We start from the raw sequence: 23,353 nt of genomic DNA on the forward strand, positions 1-23,353 counted from the left end.
AGCTCAAAATAAGTAACTTGTAAGTAATTTCTGGCTTTGTTCGCTTCTCACCCATATTTCACTAGGAGGCTTATGCCAGAAGAGGCCATTTGGTTTACGCAAGTTTGAAAAACATGGTATTTATGAAGTTTTGTTTTACATGCCCTCCTCTTACCAATTTCTGTTGCTACTCCTGGCAATATGCATGATTCATTAATATTTCAAAAGAAAATAATTGTGCCAGGAAGCCATTGCACAACTACCTAATGGATCACTGGAACAGTTTTTTTTGTTGAGGTAAGATCAATGTTAGGAAACTGACTGACAGTTTTCAACTGCACATCAATTTTGTGTTCTCAGCCACCAAAATTCAATTATAAAATTCATATTACAAGGTATTTTGGAACCCTCCTGCCTTTCCACTTTCACAAAGGAACACAAGGCCCCCTGAGCTTTTGAGAGTATAATAAAAAGTTCTTAGTGCTTTGAACAGGAAAGCACTGCCAATGTGCTCTACAAAACATGATCTAATTGATCCAATTAGGCTACCATATATTGAACTGTGTCTGCTACAAAATTGCTCTTCCAGCCCAGAACCAGAATTTCATCATGGGACACTGGGCATGATTCTCCTCTCAAAACACTGTACAAGTCTGGAGTAACTCTTGCAGTCAATGAAGTTACACAGATGGAAGACTGGTGTAAGCAAAAGAATCAGGCTCATCAAGGTCAAATGCAAATTAGAAACAAAAAGAACTGTAGGTGAAGACAAACTTCTACATTATTTATCAGGGTGATGAGCAACTATCTTCTGGTACATTACCTCTGGCAACCCAAAGGACTAGGGTACTCTGAATCATATGAAATGTGTTGATTTATACAAGGCACCTGAGTTTGTGGAATGATTTATACTGAGCTGAAGAGCTCATTTCTGCTTGTTGATTTTTCCAAGGCAAATCAGATCGCTACATGTTTGCAATTGAGTGAAGTCTGAATGATCTAATTCAACTATTTTGTTTGCTTTGTCCCAAGAACACTTGTAAATATGAATTCACATCACCATATGTTTCATCCTTCTGGAAGGGACAGCAAGACAAAACAAATAAGATAATGTGTACGCTCCTACAAATGTAACCTGTTGTACCACAGTGATGAACATCACAGCCTAAACAGCTATATACTTCAGAGACACTCTTATTAATAATAGAAGGTTTACCTAGCTCGGAGATCAGCCACTTGATCAGTCATCTGGCCTAGCATTTTACAGGTTCCCAGAATCTCTCTGCGTTCTTTGCCTGCACACAGTTCTCCCACTTTTCCGGCTTCATCAAGGATCTGCCTTATAGCTTGCTCACCAGCATCCCCTAATATGCAGGAGACAGTCAATAAGTACATTGAAAGACACTCATTACTTATTAAGAGGAAACTGCTAATTCCATCAAGACCTGCTGCACTAATCATACTTTACTCAGTGAATGAAGTACATTAATTGAAATGATTGGAAAGGCACCCAGAGTGCAAGAAATCCAATACCTTGTACTAAGACAATGTTCCTGCAACAGTATAGTGTTGTTTTAATAGCATATCCTGTCCCATGAATTAGGCATGAAATGAATCCCTAAGGATGGTTTCATTTCTACTGATGAAGCTTCTATATAAAAGTTTAGGAATATAAAAACATTTTAAAAAAGAACATGATTTTGGATTGTGGGGTAGGAGGCAAGGGAAAGAGGGACAAACTTTCAAAGTATTAGCTGTAGCCTACAGCAAAGCTTTCTTGGTGTTCAACAAAGAGCATGGTAGTTCTCAATTCTCTTTCTTTTTAAAAAAACACCCAGGTGTTGTAGGCACGTCCAGCACTCACAGAACAACGTCCATGTGCCAAAGCACTTACAATTTAGCAATGACTCAATGAAAGGGGCAACAAAACAGTAGGGACAGCAGATTTGGGATTAATAAGGTTACTTCATTTATTTTTTTTAATCTAGAATCTAATAAATTGTCTCGCTTCTTAAAATTGGATTATGGCTTTTCTATAATGCTATACACACCTAGTTAATACAATAATTAAAATCCAAGTGTAAGATACAAAAATTCTTTTAAAAGGAAAGTTACCAACCCAGTTAACACTGGATTGTATTAGTAACACATTCATTAAAATGTTATTTTGTAGGATGCATTTCAATGACTTTTAGCCACAGGAAACTGAAGTTGCCACAGTTGACTATGTAGAGGGAGGGGGAGAGAGTGAGAGGGAGGTTTAAAACAGTGACACCATACACAGCAAAAATAAACACTTCCAGTATTGCTGCTCAGGTGTACATTGACCTCCACCTTAATATATATATATATATATATATTTTTTGTTTAGATCTTTGATGCACAAATGAAAAACAAACAGACTGGCAACTGGTTATGTTTAGCCACAGGAAAGTCTTAAAGGAATAAAAAAAAAAATAAGGTGTCAAATAGTTTTATATGTTAAAAAGATATTTCTGAGAAGACCACGGGAGGAGGGTTTGTGTATGTGTGTATAGATTGATAGATAAATACTATATGGAACTAAAAGGTATCAAGCATGGAAGTGAAGAAGGGATTTTTTTTATTCTCTGGGCTGCTGAGCCACATTTTCCCATATCAATTGTAGCGTATTACACTTTTTTTTTTTTTTTTTTTTAACTAGCAAAGGAAGATAAATACAGTACTAAATATTGAACACATTTTCTAACGATGAAAAAGAGAAGATTAGTTTACACACGGTTTGAACTATATCATTTGAACAACATGGGGGGGGGGAACCTTTCCAAAGCACTTTGCATATAAATTATTTTTTCTTAACATTAATATTTGAAGGAAGGAACATCTAAGCATTTCTTTTGAGAATACTTCACCTGTAATTTAGTAATATACCAGAATTTTCTCTAAAAGAAACAATCGTTTAGACAGTAAGGCTCTGAACACTGCATGGGTGGAGTATGATTATTACCTGGTGATGCATTGGGATCCCTTAGCCAGCCCTTTGCCTGGTTCATCTTGGAATCTATTAAGGCCAAAGCTCTCTTCATAGCTTCAGTGTCCTTTACAAAAGAGAAACCTTCACAATCATTCTCTTTGCCAAAACACAGATAGTAAATACAAATCAAAGCTGACAGAAAATTAAGCTTAACACAAGTTGATTCTCCCATTAAAACAGCTCAAAAAAGTATTGGACAGAAGCAGGTCACAGTCTTTTCTTGAGAATTAAAACCAACAGATATGTTTTCATTTCACACAAAATGCAAAGAACTCTTTCATGCAAGTTTTTAGTTACTTTTTCTGTTCAGTTATTTTCCCAGTCCTACAATTCCTTCAGGAAAAAAAGCTGCAACAATTTTCAGACAGTATCTTGGAAATCAGGATTTGTAAGAGTATACCAAGACTCTGTAGCAACTACAGTAAATTTAGCAACAAGTTTATGGTTTACAGGTGTTTTCAGAAATGACTTGATACTACTGGAAATGGTGTCTTATAGTTAAGAGGTCAATGACAATTTTAATACCCTTTTCTGCCTAATTTGTTGAACAGCTACATTTTTGGAATTCATCTGCCCTTTAAAGTCAGACACTAAAAGTGTCACTTTTGAGTCAACAATAACAAGGATGGAAGAAGATACAGATTTACTGTCAACTATCAGGATTCAGAGAATAATCAGAACTTTTAAATCTATAGAGATTAAGGCGCACATGCACTTTAGGTCCCATCTACTCTACCCATGGCAATGAGTCTCTTCCTGAGAAGCGCTCTTCTAACAATAGCAAAGGTCCCTTCCAACCCTGATATTCTATGATTCTATGAAATGTATTGGCTCACTAACACTCCTTCACCTAGAAAAGTTGAAAACATGGAGTCCTTTCTCTGTGTGTATTTGCCAGTGTTGATCTGTTAACTCTCCACTAGAAGGCACTGTGAGTTTTCTATCCAACACAGTAGGAGAGAACAAGAACATCAAATGCAAGAAGTCTGGGCAGGGCTAGAATAACAGCTCTTCAATAAGCATGTGATAAAAGTAACTTACATTTGTTTATTCTAAATGGTGTTAATGAGCTGCCCCTGCCACAGAGTCATGTCTTTATGACAGTATCTTTATGCAGAGTTCTGGTACTTAGCACAATAAGTCAGCAGAACCCAGCCTTCCTTCTCCCTCCCCTACCCCCACCATTACACAACCCCAAAGCACCCATGTCAGATCTCTTATTTAGACTGTAAGATACTTGGGACAGGATTCAGTGTCTTGTACACTTGTCTGTGTCTTGTACAATGAGGGGTACACTGGCAGCACTAGAGGTTGAAACCCTTCTTTGAAGTGGATCAGTGTATCCCAGAGGTGAAAGTAAGCCAGTATGCACCGGTACGCCATACCGGACCAGCTTCCCCAGGCAGCAATTTAAAGGGCCTGGGGCTCCCAGCAGCGGCTGGAGCCCCAGGCCCTTTAAATCACCACCTGAGCCCTGCTGCCAGAGCCCCCAGGTAGCGGAGGTGTCCGGGACCCTCAGGGCTCCGGCGGTGATTTAAAGGGCCCGGGGCGCTGCTGTGGTAGCGGTGCCCCAAGCCCTTTAAATCACCACCAGAGCCCCGCCGCCACTACCCCAGGGCTCTGGCAGCAGGGCTCAGGCAGTGATTTAAAGGGCCCGGGGCTCCGGCCATTGCTACCACCCCGGGCCCTTTAAATTGCCGCCAGAGCCCCGCTGCCAGAGCCGGCGGAGATTTAAAGGACCCAGGGCAGTAGCGGCAGCCGGAGCCCCGGGACCTTTAAATGGTTGCCCGAGCCCGGCTGCAGCGGCAGCAGCCGGGACCCCTGCGCCTCCGTCGGCAATTTAAAGGGCCCAGGGTTCCACTGCGGTAGCCCCTGAGCCCCGGGGCTCCCAGTCGCCTCTGCAGCTGGTAGCTCTGGCAGTGATTTAAAGGGCCCCAAGCTCCCAGCTGCCACTACAGCCGGAGCCCGGGGCCCTTTAAATCTTGATTTAAAGGGCCCCAGGCCCTAAAGGCCCCGCCTCTTCCAGTTGAAGCCATGCCTCTACCAATTGAGGCCCCGACCCCTGCTCAGGACTCCGGCGTACCAGTAAGTCCTTTAAGTTACTTTCACCCCTGGTGTATCCATGCCTTTGTAATCCCAAAACTAGCTTGCTACAGTATGTTGTGTTTAGGGCTAAACACAGGAACTTCGCTTGGTGCAGTATGCAGCTACTCTTTTCTTAGGGTGAGCTGTTTTCAACAGACTATACCCTGCTCCATGACCTGCACCAGCTACCTATTCACCTCTGAGCATAGTTCAAAAGGACTGGTTTCAATCTATGCTGTCCTATATTGTGTGGGACCCAGCTCCTTAAAGGTCACCTCATGCTATATTGCATCTTCTAGATGGCTCTTGGAGTCAGGGGCTGGGTTTGAGCTCTCAAGGTCCAGTGTCAGAACATGCTCATTAGAAGGCCTAGGTCTCGGAACCTGCTTCCTCTACAGTCTGTCAGAACTAGAGATTGATGACCTTCAGGGCTAAGTGAAAGATCTGTACTTGGAGTGGCTTTTAAATTACTTCAAACCATTATAGGGCAGGATGTACTGTTTTTTATTAACTTTAGAGCTCTGTAATTTGTGAATTCTGTATTTAATGTAAGGCAAGTGTGAAGAAAATAAGCACCATGCATAAAGCTATTAAACATTTAACTAAGCTGATAAACTTATAACTTGTGATGATGGTTGCAGCTTTCAGTTATTGCATATGCAGATTAAAGGTGTTTTAGCTCCGAATGGATAGTGGACAGCAAGCCAGCCACTCCATAAATAATCCAAACACAAAAGCATTAACTGAAGCTTTAAAAAGGTATACATATTAGTCACTAGTCTCTATATTAATGCTTTGACCCTGTAGAGACTTGATGGGATCACTCAGTGCTTAAAGTAAAGCTTGTGCATAAATCTTTGTAGAATCAGGGCTTTACCATGGAGAAAGGGGTTTATAAATTAAACGATTTTTAAAGTTGTGTTTGTCCACCACATCCATATCTCTGAGGCATTCAGTAGAACACTACTTTCAAGCTTTGGATTTATACTGTGTATTAAAGAGGTTTCAAGAGGACAAACTGAAAAAAACCTCATCGATTTTTTTCCACTTTAAGTCTACTTAACATTTTTAGAAACCCATATCTTCCTCCTTAGTAATGTGCACGGATGATGCCCAAGAATTATATTTAATCATGCTAATTGCAGTCCTCTTCATTGATTTGTGTATTTATAATCAGTAAAATGACACTGAAGGTTTCCTGTATTTTACTGAGTCTCTTGTTTAGTCAACACAAGGCAACATGATTTTTTTTTTTTTTTTTTTTTTTTAAAGCTTTTACACTTTTTATTTTGAAAACTCCCAGCACTACATACTCAACCTGGGATCTAAAAGAGCCAAGTTGTCTTCTGTCATCTTTCCCATCAGCACCAGGGCTCCATTCCTGATCATTCTGTTGTCTAAGTCTTGCCATCCTGTGTATCAATATATCAATTCCTGGGGCTCCCCAAAAGCTACAGACATAATGCACAGATTGGAATAGCACCCTTCCCCCACCTTTTTTCCTCCCCCCCGCCCCCTTTTGGTGGTAAATCAAGGTCTGTTCTGCTTGGATATTTCAGATTTCTGCTAGGAAACTCATTCGCGTAGCCAATAAATCGTTCCAACAAATTCAAGAGCATCTCTTCTTTAAAAGCATAGTTACCAAGCTTCACATCAACCCCTGGTATGTCCAGATAGCTCCACAGTTGTAGCCTATCAAAATCATGGTCGTATGGTACTAGAGTATCTGCTTTTGAACAGCAATGCAGAAGATTGCGCTCAGCTTTTAGCCTGTTTTAACATTTTCATTCTATCCAGAAAGGATTCATTTCTAGTGGACACACTCCATCAGAACAGGCCCCTTAACTGGACACACTGATACTGTACTTGTTGTATGCTTCATCCCTTAAGCACTGACAGAGCCTTCCCCACTGTCAGACTTTTGGAGAGAGTTGGAGCGCAGAAATCATTGAAACCTACAGTCCTGTTGATTGATAAAGGTTGGCAAGCAGGGACCTGGAACTAAAAACGTATCCAGGGAAACCAGTTTTAATACAAAAATATTAAGCAAGATGTTTCAGTTTCTGGACTTTGATCTTCTTGGAGATCTGAAACTGTTCCACTGATTTGTCTCCCTTGTGACTCAGCTAAATTTATGGTATCTAAATTTTCCTCAGATAAAGAAGGTGGAGCAACAGAAACAAAACTGGTTTTTCACAGAGCTTAGATAAAACAGGCAAAACAATCAGGGTTACCACTGCCTGAGTGGGGAAGAGGCAATGGGCATTTTACTAGCCAATCCTCCAGCAAGGATACCTCCTAGATCTACTTTCCTCTTTTTGCGGCTTCTGCTGTCACTAGTAATTTTGTAAAGAGCCATAGAGCTAGTCCAGATTGGAAAAATGATATTGGCAATTCTCCTGCTTGAGAGGGAATCTCCGAAATCTGACACTATCCCTTGTTGCTAAATATTAACTATAATCTCTGAATTATTAAGTACTCTAAGTCTAGAGAAGTTGTGCAATATCTGCATTTCTTTACCAAAGAAGGCAATGTTGGTACAGTACAGTACAGCAAGTCCTGTTTTTTGGCATATCAACTAGCTTAGTCAAACATGGTTCAATCCTGGGAAACATCCAACAAGATTGCTGGATACTTCCCAACAGCCCTCAACTCTCAAGAAGTGCTCAGCTTCTTGCAGCATCCATTCCTCATTCACTACAGGCTTGCTCGTCTTCAGCCTCAGTGGGAATTATATGAATTGAGCACTGCAGCAGCAGATTCTCTTTTCCTAGTTTTGTTACAGCCTGTAGACATTTGAATTAAAGGAGAAACTAAACATTTATATACTCAAATGTATTCCATTTGTAGTTTCATCCCCACTCATCTACTGGGATTTTTCATTTAACTGTTCATTAAAAAAAAGCATGCACATGAAAAACTTGTTGCAACCAGACAATTCAACAATTAATTGCATCAGAAAAATGTCAACATTCATTCAGCATTTAAATTCTAAACCAACACTCAAATTATGTTTAATCAAAAACAAAAAAACAACAACCATATTTAAGCAAATTTATGGTTTGCCAGAACTATAAATATTGTCTAAATTTGAAATTAACACCCAGTCTAAGAAACAGTGTTGGAATTATCTTAATGACGTTAATAATGGTGTGCACTTGATAGGAAAAGCAGTTCTGCTCCAAATTTTTTCCTCCACTTACTTTATTCCCTCTCCTTTCTGTAGGAATCATCTCCTTCCATTGGAAGTCTCCATCAGTAAGGAGAAGCATGCAACAAGTACAGCAAATATAAGTAAATTAATAGTTCCTCTCTCCCCAAATCAAGCATTTGCCATGTGTATCAATAGAGGAATGTCTTCTGTGTGGGACCACTAGCAAGACAACCAATGCCAGGATTTATTTCTTCTCACAAGTGTTCAGTTGTAACATTTAATATTCTTTGTACCATGAACAGTTCAACACACAAGCAATGCCCAATGCTACATGTCTAAAATGCAGACTATCATAATCCTGCATGTTGAAATATAATTTATAATTAAAATATTACTCTAAATTTACCTAGAGTGCACAATGATGTACTTGGAATACTGACCACAAAGCATACTTATGTATTATGCACCCTGGCCAAAATTTTCCACTTACTGTCAATATAAGCATTTTTATAAAAGCTCCTTGACTTGTTTTACTAATAGAAATTTTTCACATATATATCTTAAGAATTTTGAAAATCTCACTTACTATCTACTTCGTACTGCATTCATCTTGGGACATTGAAAGCTTCCTGGTTTCCCCATGCACTAGAATAGTGAGGTTGTGTGTGTTTCAAACAAAGTGGGGAAATGTTTAAATACATAAGGAAAAGCTAATTTAAAAAAACAAGTTATGAGCCTAAGCCACGTGCCCTGTATAGAAGGCTTAAGCTCTCCGAGGAAACTTATTTATTGAGGGGCCATGCTGATGAAAAGCAAGAGATTCTTCCCACAAACGATGGGATGGGCAAAATTACTGAAATAAACTGTATAACGCTTTCCAGCCAACAGAAAGCCTGCTTCTGCATAATTGGACTCTATGATTATGAGCACCAGAAGCTAGTAACATAGGTTAAATAACAGGAACCTGTCCTAAATACTTGGGAAGACTCCCATCAAACTCTGAAAGGCAGTCTTTGCATAGTCTGGTCTGTCATCACCCTCACCTAACAAGCTGCTTCAAACTTCAGATATCTTAGAGCTGAGCAGCGGGGTAGCTAAGCTCATTTTAAAACCTCTATTAGACCTACATACATAAGTATGGTGTTACAACTGGCACACAGAAAAAAATATACACAGCACACAGTCTGCACACAGCACAAAATCCCACAGACATGCTTTTTTGTTTTAGTACAGAAGTACAGGTGTGGGGTGTGGAAGAAATCTTACCTTCTAAAGGTGAGAAAAGATAAGAAACAGGAGAACAAAAACAAAGATGCATAAAGTAGTCATAATAAGGAAGTAGCAGAATGGTAAAATACTTCAAATGCAAAATAAGGGTCAAGGCACCAATACATAGGCTAAAGTGCTTTTAATGTCTATATCACAACAGGTTTTCTAAGGGGGAACTAGTCTGTCTTTATGTCTAAATGTTTTTTAAAATATAGTTTTTCAGTTATTTGCTGCTGTGCCACTGATCCTAAAAAGCCTATTAGCAGCATACTTTAAAGGCCATCCAAACACAGTTGGCATCCCAACCACTAGTGTGCTGCTGTGTTTGCTGGTAACTGCAGCTACCCAGGATGTGAATGCACACAGCAGTAGCTCTCCATTCTGCCTGTGCTCCATCCATGTGAGCAGGCAGGCATTGACATAGGCAGCATTTTCTGTACTAAGCAGACAGTCAAGTCAAGCAGAGCAATGGCATCCCTTGCACACTCCATGTGCATGCCAGCAGCTGCAAACAAACCCAAATACGCTGGGTTGGCTGGGAGTCATTTTTGTAAAAGTTCCAACTTCTCAGATCTCATTTCACACCTCTTCTCTTCCAGAAAGACTGTTCAGAACACAGTGCCTTTTGGGAGGTGAGGGGTAAGGAGAACATATACTGATACTAATCCCACCCACACCCATGTTAGTACAAAAAGACTTGCTCAGTTAAGATGTGGAGTTCTTCACCTAGTTTTTACACCAAGCAACAAATTCAAGTTTCTAGTGAGAATATGAATGCAAACTAGCTTGCCTGCTAACACATATGGAAGCGCCTTAAGGTAATACTAGATTGGGTGTTTAAGTACTGTACTGAGTTGGACAAATTTTGTCCAGACCACAAGGGACAGCTTGTGTGCCCAACTTACTCACACCACACAGTGTAAAATTTGGTCACCACATGACTGAGATTAAACACACTCTTTCCTTGAAAAGACATACTACATTCTAACACTTCCCTATCAAGCCAAAGAGAGAGACCAGAAATGAACACAAACCCTGATCTCCTACATGGCAGTACAATAAGCCACTGAGTCACGTGCCATACGTTTTAACCTTCTTGTTTCTATTAAAGAAATCAGCAAAGACTAAGCAATGGGACAGGCAAGTTACTTTTAAAAACAAGCTTTAACAGGGACCAAATTATCTCCAAAGATATTCTTTTTACTTTGGTATCTTGTGATTAGCTTGGCAGAATTCAATTTTTTTTAAATAATTTTGATGGACTATATCGATGGTTTATTTTAAGCACTTGATTTTTATTGATTTAAAATCTTTCACAATTGTGGGAAACTATGGGGAGCAGACAATTTTATGACAGACATTCAGATTCAAAAAAAGTTAAAGCTTTATAACGGTTAAAACACAAATTTTAATCTATGTCAAAATATACAACGTAAATAGCTTTAAGTCAAACTCTGGTAAGTTCTTAAGTAGCATTTTTCTTACATTGCCTATCTGTAAATTTTGATCAACATCAATGGCAACATTTTTCATTGTTTGTGTGTATACAGTGAAATGAGCATTTACTGAAAAATCTAATCCTTCCAATCCTATTTATGATATAACACTATATTGTGTTACAAGATCAGGTAGTGTACACTTTAATCAAACATTCTTGAAAACCTCAATTTATTGTTGCTGTGAGAAGCTAAGTAGAATCTGACTTCTATTTCCAGAAGGAACAGTGAACATACCTTGCTAGCCCAGGCATCCTCATCCCAGGAAGTGAGCTGTAACACACGGATGATCTCATTTATTTCACCACTCATCTTCTCTACTGTGAAATTGCGGTTTTTCAAAGCCTCTTCTATTCCTTGGCTTTTGGAACTTTTAGTAGTTACAAAAATCTTCATAGCTGTGAATATTGCACTCTAGATTAGAGAAACTATCTAAGAAGATATGATTGATATACAGGATCTCCTCCTCCTGCATAAACTCAGGAACAGGAAGCTATATGTTTTGAACAGGACAGGAAAACACCATAAAGACTGATGACTTTAAAGGCTGGTCTACACTTAAGTTTTACTGGTAAATCTATATTGATTAACAGTGTGGGTTTTTTGCTGATAGTTATAAATATGTCTACACTAGGGCTCAAACAAGAATAAGCTATAGTAGTATAAGCACTTTTATACTAGTATAACTGTTTCTACACTAGAGAGAGTTTTTTTGCCACTAACTATACTGTTTGTTAATTTATGAGAAGAGCTAGAACATATTTCTTAGAATTTGGTTAGACCCTGACAAGTTTTCTGCTCTATAGCTAGGACCAATCGAAACATCTCTTAGACTAGCTAACCAAGTGTCAAAGTTACATGTCACAGTTACTCCCACATTTCTGTGAAGAATGATACCAAGTACATTCCACTCTGCAAAACACACCCATAATCCTCTGCTCTTGAGGTGGAGGGCATGCAGCAGCTGAGGCAACATAGGAGAGCTGCCCAGGTTTTCACAGAATGCACAGATGCAAAAACATGGTTGTGCAGTACAGTATGCAAAAGCCACTACAGTCAGTGGAGTTTTTGCTGAGGAAAATGGTGCTGTGTGGATGCATTCAACAGTGTTTGCTTGCAATCAGGCTCTGCCATGGTTGCACAACAGTCCCATTCTTAGACTAGATACATGTGGTGACAAAAAAAACCAAAACTCTCTCATTTAAAGAGAAAAAAGTTCTCCTACTGTTTTTTTTTTTTTTTTTTTTTTTACACATCAATGTATCATATATTCAGCAAAAATGCAGAGGCAATCATAAGCTTGCTTCCTCCTCTCCCCCATGTTGCCAGTTAAAATCCACCCCAGGACAAAAAGTAATTAAAAAACCCTATCTGCATTACAAACACCATTGTATTTAAGCACTGGCCTTATATGGAGGCATGGCCATATGTATTACAAGTTGGTTTATCTTGCTACTCAGAACCAAAGCCATGTTAGAATCAAGCTTTAACTCTGGTTTGACCCTGTTTAAACACTCAACTAATCCTCCAACCTCTTGGAATCAGTTCCACTGACTTAAGACGGAGGCGTGTTGGCAGGGCATTACCACTGCTGTAAATTCTTCTGGAGATAGAGGCCAAAATCTGAGTGGCCGTTGACAGTAAATTCACCTAAAAATCAAAGGCAGGACAAAAGTAGAGCTTTAAGAGGAATTACACATGGACCAAATGCAGGCAAGTTCTGTGCAGCCTTCCTACATGGCCTTGCTCAAAAGCTTCCATCCGCTGTCCTGATCTGTAACACTGATGGCTACTCCTGCTTGGGCCTCTGAGTAGGTAATTTAGTTAAATGTGCTTTATGATGTACAAGATGACACCCACTTAGCAGCAAGAAGCAACTGTCAAATTCATTTTCAGTTTCTACTTCATTTTATGGCAAGTTCTTAAAATAAAAGCAAAACTTTAATGTTCTAAACCACCTATACCACTAGGTAAAACCTAGGTCAGTGCCAGGGAGGGGGTGAATATGTTCACAAGTGTGAAAACCCTGACATACTAAAATGTGCTCAGTCCTATTACATACCTCCCTCTTCCCCAATCCCCCTTTCACCCTTGTCTTGGGGAGGAAATTCCACGTCCCTCTGTAGTTTATCAGACCAGCATTCCCTCTGACTAACCCCTTGAATTTTGCTAGACGAGTAAGCTATTTCAGCTGTCCGATTGGCAATTCTGCTCCTGAACAATCTTCAGCTGTTAAGCCCGCCTTTCTTCTTGCCCATTCACAGGATAAAAAACCCCATATCATGCCAGACAAAAGGGTGAGAAATACAGCAGAAGTGTGCCCCATTTTTGGTATACTTTTCCATGGCTCTCACCCCCATAAAGTTTTTTTAGATCGTTCCCCTTAATCCTTCCATGATGGCAACTAGATTGTATTAATGTGAGACACGTTATGAACAGATACTGAAAAAAATAGGACAACCATGGGAGAGTTTATCCATATGAATGCACACATGCATACTGCGATTTAAAAATACTCACTAAACCCTGTACACTGTGACAAGTATGCATGACACAAATACATCTGGTATAAATAGTGTATCACTAGTTTATGTAGCTCATTTTAAGTCTGAGGTGCACAGAACTTAAAATAGGAAATACGCAGGGTATGCACATGGAGAGTTGGCGTTACAACTTGCCATCCCCTCCCAGTTTGCCACAAATCAGTGAAACATCTAAATATTTGCAGTCAGCCCAAGAGGCATGTCAAAGCTTCTATTTTTAATGGTATAACACACATGCATCCAAATTCAGATCATGTATTTGCATCTAATAGTACAGCAGAAACTACCTGAAATAAGGACAGGCAACAACTCCTTCACAGTGTTCATGGAGTTCACCAACATCACTCTGTGTTCCTGATGAGTCAATTCCTGCTGTCTTTCATCAATCATTTTGGCCATCTTTGTCATTCCTAGGTCATAAAATGAAGTTCAAGTGATAAAACTGTTAATATTGAGTTTCCCCAGATTTATGAACATTTTACAAAGCATGTCTAGGCTCAGTTATTTGTTTAGCTTTCCAAACAAGAACGCAAACATGTAATGAGTTATGCCACCACTGAAGAAGTTTTGTATCACCTACTTTTCATTAAACCATATTTCAGTAGTTTAAGGGAAGCCACAGATCCAGTTTCTAGTTGTTAATTCAAGATAGAATATAGGTCTCATAATTTTGACGTTCATTTATCATGAATTTTAAGAAAAGAGCTATACAAATATAAAAGTAATGAATAGCCTACTTCTTGGAAATTAGTCAGTTCAGCATTGTATGACAAGGTAGTTTAGAGCTCTTTTTCCTCCTTTAGCTTTGATCAGTTCTCACCTAAATAATGGGGTGGGTGACAAGAATAGGAAAATATCCCTGACACAGGTTTAGTTTTGTTGGCTTCAAAGACTTTCATTGTCTGGAAGTATTACATGATTGTATTAATTTACACTGTCTTAGAAAAACTAAATAAAAATATCTTAATTCTCTACAAAAAATTATATTGGTGATGAAAGGAAGAGAATCAAAGCACGTGTTACTTTGGATTTCAGGAGTAAATGCACTTTCAAGGCTTGCATGAGGAACAGTGGAATATACATGTATAATCACACTTTCAACTGGCCAGAAACTATAGAGGAAACCATGTATTTCTCCTCACCCGCATCTTAAACACAACATGCAATCTGCAGGTTTTAAGATATGCATTGTTCATGTTTGCATATGTTCATGGTAATAGTATTCATGATGGCAGTAAGATAAAGTTGCACATTGGTTTAGCTAAAGAGAAGCCAAACTTCTGCCTTGGAAGAGCTGACAAGGTTTTAAGGTGGTTCTTTAAACTAGAACTAGGGGGAAAAGATATGTGCTGAGGAGCACTTATGCAAAAAGACATCTCTGAGGGATACCAGTGATACCAAAGTAACACTGTAACCAGTAAAGAACAGGACAGATTGAGTTGGGAGAGGTACACTCCAGAAGGAAAAAGAAAATTCTCAGGTTAAGGAGTTAGAGAAAAGAAACATTTGTGGGATACTTTATTATTTGACTATAAACCACACAAGAACTGCTGAGGTCACAGAGATGGAGTAGCAGCATTATGCCTAAGACTATAAAAAACTTACTATCAATATTATGTTTTAAGTGTTTAGTGATTATTTGAGCCAAACAAATGTTCTTCCTAAATCAAAATCCAGCCCAAGTGAAACCAAAAGGAAGGAGCACAACTTAGACATGTAAAATATTAGGAGGGCTAGGAGGAATTTTGAAGATAAAAAGCAAGCGATACAAAATAAGTAGGCTTGGCAGGGTTAAATTTTAATGGATAGATACTGGCAAATGTCGATTTCAGCTGACTCACTGAAACAGATGAAAAAAATATCCATTAGTAACAGCTGGTGAAAGTGCAGCCTATTCCCCCAACTTTGCACCTGAAGGGATTGGGTGTCACTGGCCCTGTGGAAGTGCAGGGAGCCCTCTGTGGCCCTGCTGTCACTGGGGATATGACAGCAGAGTTAGTTATAGAGGGCTCCCTGCACAAACAGTGACAACTGATCCCTGCAGGTGCAGGTTCAGGGAAGGCTTCTGTGTTGGCAGGGGGAGCAGAGTCCCCTGGCCAGGATGGTGAGAAGGAAGAGCTTCCTGGCCACAGGGGAGGCCACCCCACTACAGAATGGCTCCATCCCCAGGCAGGAATTGTTCAGTGGGGTGGCCTCCCTCGTGGCTGGGAGCTCATCTTCCCCCTGGCAGCCCTTTGCTCTGCTGGGCCAGAACCAAAACTTCCCCTGCACCTTGCACCCAGGTGTCTTGGTCCCCTGGCTGAGCAGGGAACCCCCTGCAGCCCCATTATCAGTGCTATTAATCGTTGAAATTGCAAACAAACAAAAAATCAATTCTGCCATGCCTAAAAATAAGCAACAATTATACCAGAAGGAGAAACCTGTGAGATAACTGGTGGGTCTACATGATTGCATGGGAGCAAAAGAGAATGTTACTGATCTACTCTTTCCTGGTAAAGAAGACAAGGCACTGTCAGCGACTGAGGTATCAAAGGCCTTGTCTAAACTTGCGGTGGTGGTGGTGGTGTGTAGCGTATGTGTAGTTACACACCTCAGTGAAAAGCAGTTAGTGTTCACACTGTAGTGTGTAGCTATTCACAGCATTGAAAGACTCTGGCAGGGGGAGGTAGCAGGGAAAGGCTCTAGGAAAGGGATCGGCAACCTTTGGCGGGCAGCACATCCCTTGATCCGCGCCGCTTCCCGCAGTTCCCATTGGCCTGGGACGGCGAACCACGGCCAGTGGGAGCCGTGATCAGCCGAACCTGCAGACGCGGCAGGTAAACAAACCGGCCCGGCCCGCCAGGGACTTACCCTGATGGGCCACATGCCAAAGGTTGCCGATCCCTGCTCTAGGACACTACACTGCCAAAACCAGCAGAAAATATGCAATCTCAGTAAAATCACCTATACCAGAGAGAATACTTAAAGTGTGCTGGGTCGCAGATCAGGAAATAAAATTTCCCAAAAGCAAGCAATGTCACTGAGGGATACGCATTTTTAGTGCTATCTGGGGAAAACACCCTCTAATTGGCTGCTCTTCCTCAGAAGGTGGGCCAGCTAGGAAACAGCCAATTAGGGCAAAAACAGGTAGAGTTCTCTCCCCTTAGGAACCAACATCATTCTCACTAGGTGGGAGAGGATAGGAGGTAGCAGGGAAAAGAAAAAAGAAAAAAAAAAAAAAGAGGGAAAAAAAAAACAACAGCTCAGAATGGCTCCACTCCCTATTCTTATCCTGTGAGCAACAGGAAGACTCCTCTGCCCCTCCAGCCTCCGGTACAACTGGGCAGAAAAGTCCTCACTGTAGCCCCCTCACCCCACAGGCCTGGGAGAGAGAAAGAACCCCACGTGCTGCAGAGATGAGGCTAGAGGGGTAGGATTGATTTGGGGCTGGGGGCAGAACTGATTTCTGGGCAGATGTGGGGGTGTCGACAGACACCCCACACCCTTTTTTGGAGACCACTTTAAACACTAACCATATGACTGGTAGATAGCAAATATTGCATCTGGCTGTATGAAAGACAGCAGACACTATCGTGGGAATGACAGACCCATGAGACTTGTTTCAGTGTCAATTGAACTGGCTGGAAAATGAGAGTTATAAAATACCGAGATAAACGTGACAGGGACAAACCAGCATCATTCCTGCAAAGCAAAATCATGGCTTTCCAATCCACTCTAAGTTTCAGCCTATCAACAAAGTAGGCAACACAAGAGATATATTTAGTTTGAGAACTCTCTCACAACAAGCCATAAAATAATCTTAGTTATGAGGAGCAAGAGATAAGGATTGTCATGGATTAGAAACTGTCTAAGGGACAGACAGACGGAAGTGTCAGTTTTCAGCATGGCAAAAAAGATTAACTGTGAAAGGGTACTGCCCCATCAATGATCTGGGCTAGCACTGGAGTTTAATGTGTGCTAATGTTAACACATTAATATTCCGGAGTAGGGGGATCAATAACGAGGTGGAAAGTTATGGAGCTAACAACATTTATGGTGATACCTCAAACTAGAGAAGACTGAAGAACTTCAGAGGACCTAACAACACTAGATAAAATACACAATACCATAGCAGATGAAATTCAGGGTTGAAAAATGCAAAGTTTCTAAACACTGATAGGCATAATTTGAACTACACATACACATTACTGGGTTCGAAATTAATTGTAACCACTCCAGGAAACCGAGCTGTGCTTATTGTGCACAGCTCAATGAAAATATCTGCTTAGTAAGTCATTGCAGTCAAAACAAAAATGTTAGGAAGTATAAACAAACAACAACTTGCTCTGATATAGCACTTTTCGTCAGTAGATCTCAAATTGCTTTACCAAGGAGGTAAGTATTATCCTCATTTTGTAAATCAATGGTGTAGCCTCACCTGAAATAGCGTTAAGTTCTGGTAACCTTAGCTCAAAAATAAATAATTTTATATATCTCAGAAGTAAAGGAAGTCCAGAGAAAACCAGTAGAAACAATTAGAGCTATAGAATGACTTCCATATGAAGAAACCGGCAAGAGTATGACTGTTGATTTAGAGATGATGACTAAGAAGTATGTAAAATAATGAATGGTTCTTATTTCTTCAAGCACAACAAGGGGATGCCAAATATATTGCCTTCAATTTCGTTATTTCTCATAGGATTTTTTTTTTTTTTAACCACAATGCATAACCAACTTACTACTACAAGGTAACACTGAGGCCAAGAGTTTGAGGATGAAAAGGATTACCCGTTGTGGCAAGGTACCTCCTCCATCTCGCCAGGCTCAGTACTTCCCCCTTTGACGGTGGCAGGACCTGGAGTAAAATCAACCCCACTTTGGACAGTGTTTATCTTCCCACTCTGAGTTTATTTATCAGTATTTTCAAGGTAGGCCTCAGCACAGGCCCAAGGAGTGCTCCTCCACCAAACAAAAGAAACCAATTCACAAACACAAAACAAGGGGATGCACCTTTCCCTGCTGCCTCACTGGGTAGGGGGGGGGTGGCAGTCCTCCTCCTAAACAGGCATTCAGTTTTGGTTGTTTCCCCTGTAGGGAAGAGAGCTGCCTCTCACTCTGGAACAGCATATCTCCCTGCCACCACTAGACCTGCAGCAGCTGGTCTCTCTTCCCTTTCTCTCACCAGAGGAGGGGTTTTTAAAGGCCTCAAGCAGCCCTTAATTGGACTCAGGTGTCCCTAATCGACCAAGGGTAACCCCTTCTCAGCTTGTAGGAAAAAGGGCATATCACTCTTGGGCTCACATACCTGCCCTTCCACCACTCTCTTGCAGCCGCCCACCCTGACTTTGTCACACCATTTCAGAATATGGTTTCTTGGTTCTCTCTTTGAAGCAGCTAACACTGGCCAATGTCAGAGATAAGGTACTAGACAAGATGGCTCATTGCTCTGATATTGTATGGTAATTCTTATTTACATGGACATATTTATTTTTATTCAAATCAAAGTTTAATATCTAATATTTTCCTGCAGCACAACTAGCACCTCCATATGTCACACAGGCTTTATCAGACTCTTGGGCAAAGGCATCAATACATGTAACAGAAAGACCTCATCAGCAAGGTAACAGGTCATAAAAAGGCTGCAAACTAGCTGGCAAGTAAAGAAAGGATGGTGAGTAATGAGGGGGGGAAATGGTAGGGCCCAAGCTGGCCTTTTATAACATTATTTTCTGCATTCTCACTAACATGAAGATGTCAAACTCATACTGTGGTTTAAATGTATACCATCCCAAGAGAGCCTTCAAGACATAAACCATCTGAATCAGAACACACTATTTCCACAAATGGGATTCAGCTCTGTGTTAGTGAGTGCACAGCTTCCACAACTGTATTTTATGATGTACAACAAAAATACAACAGCAAATGCTAACTTTTAGCACATTACTCCATCAAAGTAAAAGACATTATAGTGCATTCCATTAACCTCTCTTATGGATATTCTGACATAAATAAACCAACACTGGTCAATTAAATCATGGTGCACAATTTTCTAATTAGAACTACTATACATACTGAAAAGAATATTTGTCAAGCAAAAAGAGATAAACGGTTGGCCTCTAGTTGTTTTCAAAGCCCCAGCTTTAGCTCTCTCCAAGATCTTGCCTCTGAACTACTGGAGAAATAAAGCTGCATGCAAGAATATAGTCACAGGACTGGAAAGGTCTAACCTGGACCCAGATTCTTTGTGTATGTCACCAAATCCTCCATAGTCTCTACCACCTCTGCTACAGTTAGGTATTCCAAAATTCCTTTGCAGACACGGATGATTTTACGGACCTAGGGGGAAAAAAAACATTTCAGCATTTATTAGATCAAGCTATAATACAATAAATTAGAAATATTTATTACTGAAACAGAACAGGTACAGCATCTGGTAGCATAATTTATAGAAAAGTATGTGGTTTGGAATGTTGAATAAGCTGCTCACCAATTGATTACTCAAGAAAGCCTCATTAGCCAAAATCAACATATCTGTACTTAGAAATGCAAATCCTGCTTCTAACAATTTCCAACTGTATGACAACATAGAATAACAGAGAAGAAGTAGTAAAATGGTGAGGAAGTGTATTTAACTATCATGGCACTAGAGAAAATGCTGTCAGCTTGAAGACAGCATAGTTTCAAGTTTATTATTGCTATTCAACTGGTAAAAAATGAAATCACCTAAGCCAACCTATATCAGAGTAGCATACTCCAAAGACTACCCTATGAAAGGTTATCCATTAGGCAGTTTTGCACATGCAGAACACAATATACAATATCCTTTTTTGAAGGGCAGATCCAATTTCTTAAGTCTTCCAAAAAACAATGCACATTTGAAGAGAGGTACTTATTCTCCTTTTACTTCAATATAGATTCTGTACACTTTAGTTTAATACTCTGTTAATCCATATTCGGTTTTTAACTGCTTTTTAAAAGATTCACACCAACATGTATAAATATTGCCTCTTTAATTCTTCTACCACATACTTCAGAGCATGGAAAAACAGACAGATCCCATGGCACCATGAAATCTTATTTTAGAGGATGTAACTTTGAAAGTACTGCTTGTGGTGGATTCAAATCAAACTCCAAGTGTTGATAAGTCTGAAATTATGCTTCTAGAAATTGTCCTCAAAAACAGTAGCTCACAATTACCACTAAAACTAAGGTAGAACATTAGAACAAGGGCTCTCTTGAAAGTGGTTGGGAACATGCTAGATTTGTGAAAATCAAATCCAGAGTCAAATATATGTGTCTTGTTGAACTTGGGTATGGTCACAGCTGAGGTTGAGAGCTTCTAAAAAAGTTTAACTTAAAAAAACGGAATCCTCTTCTTGAGCATTGGATCTATAGTTGGAATAGGTGGACATGCTCATAACTCTTTGTGGACTGATTATAATCACCTGCAAAAATATATGTGATCGCTAGAGCCACAAAGTAATTCCAAGCATTAGCGTCATCTCAGGATATCATGATAAGAACAGTTTCAGTAATCAGTGAGTTAACAGTGAAGCAGCAACACTGGTACTGGAGTGCTCACATACCATGGGAAGGAAAGCATATGGAGACTTTGCAGGTTGAAAAGTAGGATATAGGTAAACATTGTAAGTAGCATCAATTTTTCCTCAACCAAATGGGATATGTTTATCTTAACTTCATTCCCTCTTAAAGGCAGGACGCTAGTCGCTAGAAAACAGGAGATACCATATTCTTAAGAAGGGGAAACACGGTCACAAAAGTGAAGCAACCCAATTGGTTCCATTACTAACACCATACACACAAACATACACAAGATGAAGCAGAAGCCTCAATCTCACATTTCCTTGCATCTATGGGTTTACATAAGGTCCTGAGTGCCATTTTTTTTCAGGGTGAGGGGGGGCGGAGATGAGGGGGATTAAGAAATACACAAAAACCTTTAAGTAACAGGGCAGCATAAAAAGGTTTTTCTTGGCAGGAAGATAGGCACAAAGAATGCTTTCAATCTATCCAAACAGAGTCCTTGTCACAGAATGAATTTTGGGAAGTGCTGTAAATTAGCAAATGTAAATTAAGTGGGTATTTGAGATAACATGATACTGATATATAGAAGATGATGTTATTGGTACTAAGACACCTACCTCAGCCTCATCAAACGTCAGAAGCAAGTCTGATGTACCAGAGAGGATGCCTCTTGATCCATCAATGAGATAATCACGAGCAGGTACTGAATAAGGATCTGTTTGCAGCATCTGGGCTGCCTGGACAAGTTTAGTGCAGGCATTCTCCACTCTGTGTGCAACAATAAGATTCAGCCATTAATACTTACTCTGCCAGAAGTGAACAGATGTGTAAACTTATAGGGGGTTGAAATCTCATTATTTGTAACTATCAAAACACAGCAAGCAAACTGTTTATCCATCCCAACACACACACTTATGGTTTAAATATGCAAATATAAATATTTACACATCACTGATGAAGTCAGCCTTTGTCTTTAGAGCAAGATATATAAGTTAACAACACTGAGGCTACAGGTTAGAGACACTGACATGAGTCACAAAATACCCTTTTAGTTCCAGCAAGCCAGGAGGTTAGGTAGCGGGGAGTTTTTCCAACAGGATCATAGAGTAAAAGTAATCACTGTGCAACATCCTGGCATTTGCATTATGTTCTATTAATGTCAACAGGCAAATGCATCAATAGGTAATTAATCACACCTGTAAGTTAAGATAACAAAAGGACATTTTGTGAAAAGTATTGAGGCTCCTCAGATCCTCATTTGTTAATGAAGAAGCTTTCCAGCTCTTTAATATATATTACTACTTGTGCACGTCAATATCATGTGAATAGGCATATGGTTTGAATCTCTCAACTTCTGATACCAAGTCTAAGAGAGAAGGTCCCAAATGCAGACTGTCTGAGTGTTATTATAACCCTTAACTCAACACAGTTGATATGAGCTTTAAAATTAAACTAATTCTATCCAGCTATTTGAAATGCAGCCCTAAAGAAAACTATTTTGAGTTAAGGAGTTAACCCTGTTTCAGTTATCAATTTCTTTTTCACTTTTCGCAAATGTCGTATTCTTTGAACAAGTCAATCAGAAGCTTTCTGGTAGCAGAGCAAAAGCTGGCTTTCCAGCCAAACTCTAAAGCTTTAACACAAGTTCAAACTACGCAACTGTTAATTTGGCCTCTCATATCTGGATAGTATCCTGGCACACAGATTAGCAAGCAAGCATCTGCTCTGCCACCATTTTGTTGCAGGGCAAAGCTATCAATGGAATGTTTTGCCAAGTTTAACTCATTGATCAAACAGTATTCATATCTTCTAGGTTCACATTTCCCTGAGCATTCATGGAAACAGAAGCATTTGAAGTGGTGCTTCTTAGTGTGAATACAGGCATTTGTATAGGTGCGCATATATTTTCATGCTCACCCAAACACCTTTTGTATATTTATTCCCACCAAGTAAATATTTGACAAAACCAAAAAAAAAAAAAAAATGTCAATTGTAAAATTTTCTTAACAGCTTAAAAAACTAGCTTCCACCTTCCTCTTTCTCCACAATAATTGTGCTATAAGCTATCACAGCTGGGCACCAACACCAAACAGCACAACTCTGAATACTTGTCACTGAACACAAGTTAGGAATTTATATTAGATTTGCAGAAGTGGGGAAAAGTTAAACACACAAACCCTGAAATTGGGGCATGGGGAGAGAAGGAAGCAGAAGACATTATGTATCAGGTGCGGTGGGATAGACTATGAGGGGCTGAAGGAGTAGAATTAACAATTTTAAAACTGTTCCC

General features: G+C 39.8%; 1 protein-coding gene across 2 annotated transcripts in view; it reads right to left on the reverse strand.

Annotated features, from left to right (window-relative positions):
- LOC112106604 (vinculin) overlaps nt 1-23,353 on the reverse strand; it is a 113,638-nt gene that overhangs the window by 33,543 nt on the left and 56,742 nt on the right. For both annotated transcript variants that reach the window (XM_026653690.2, XM_026653689.2), the window contains exons 3-8: nt 21,681-21,831; nt 19,746-19,854; nt 13,827-13,949; nt 11,234-11,394; nt 2,966-3,056; nt 1,196-1,343 (exon numbers count right to left, since the gene is read on the reverse strand). In XM_026653690.2, coding sequence (XP_026509475.1) covers nt 1,196-1,343; nt 2,966-3,056; nt 11,234-11,394; nt 13,827-13,949; nt 19,746-19,854; nt 21,681-21,831 — 783 coding nt within the window. The remainder of the gene's footprint in view (nt 1-1,195; nt 1,344-2,965; nt 3,057-11,233; nt 11,395-13,826; nt 13,950-19,745; nt 19,855-21,680; nt 21,832-23,353) is intronic.

Source organism: Terrapene carolina, unplaced genomic scaffold (assembly GCF_002925995.2).
Source record: "Terrapene carolina triunguis isolate 2854851 unplaced genomic scaffold, T_m_triunguis-2.0 Scaffold147, whole genome shotgun sequence".
Classification (NCBI taxonomy): domain Eukaryota; kingdom Metazoa; phylum Chordata; order Testudines; family Emydidae; genus Terrapene; species Terrapene triunguis.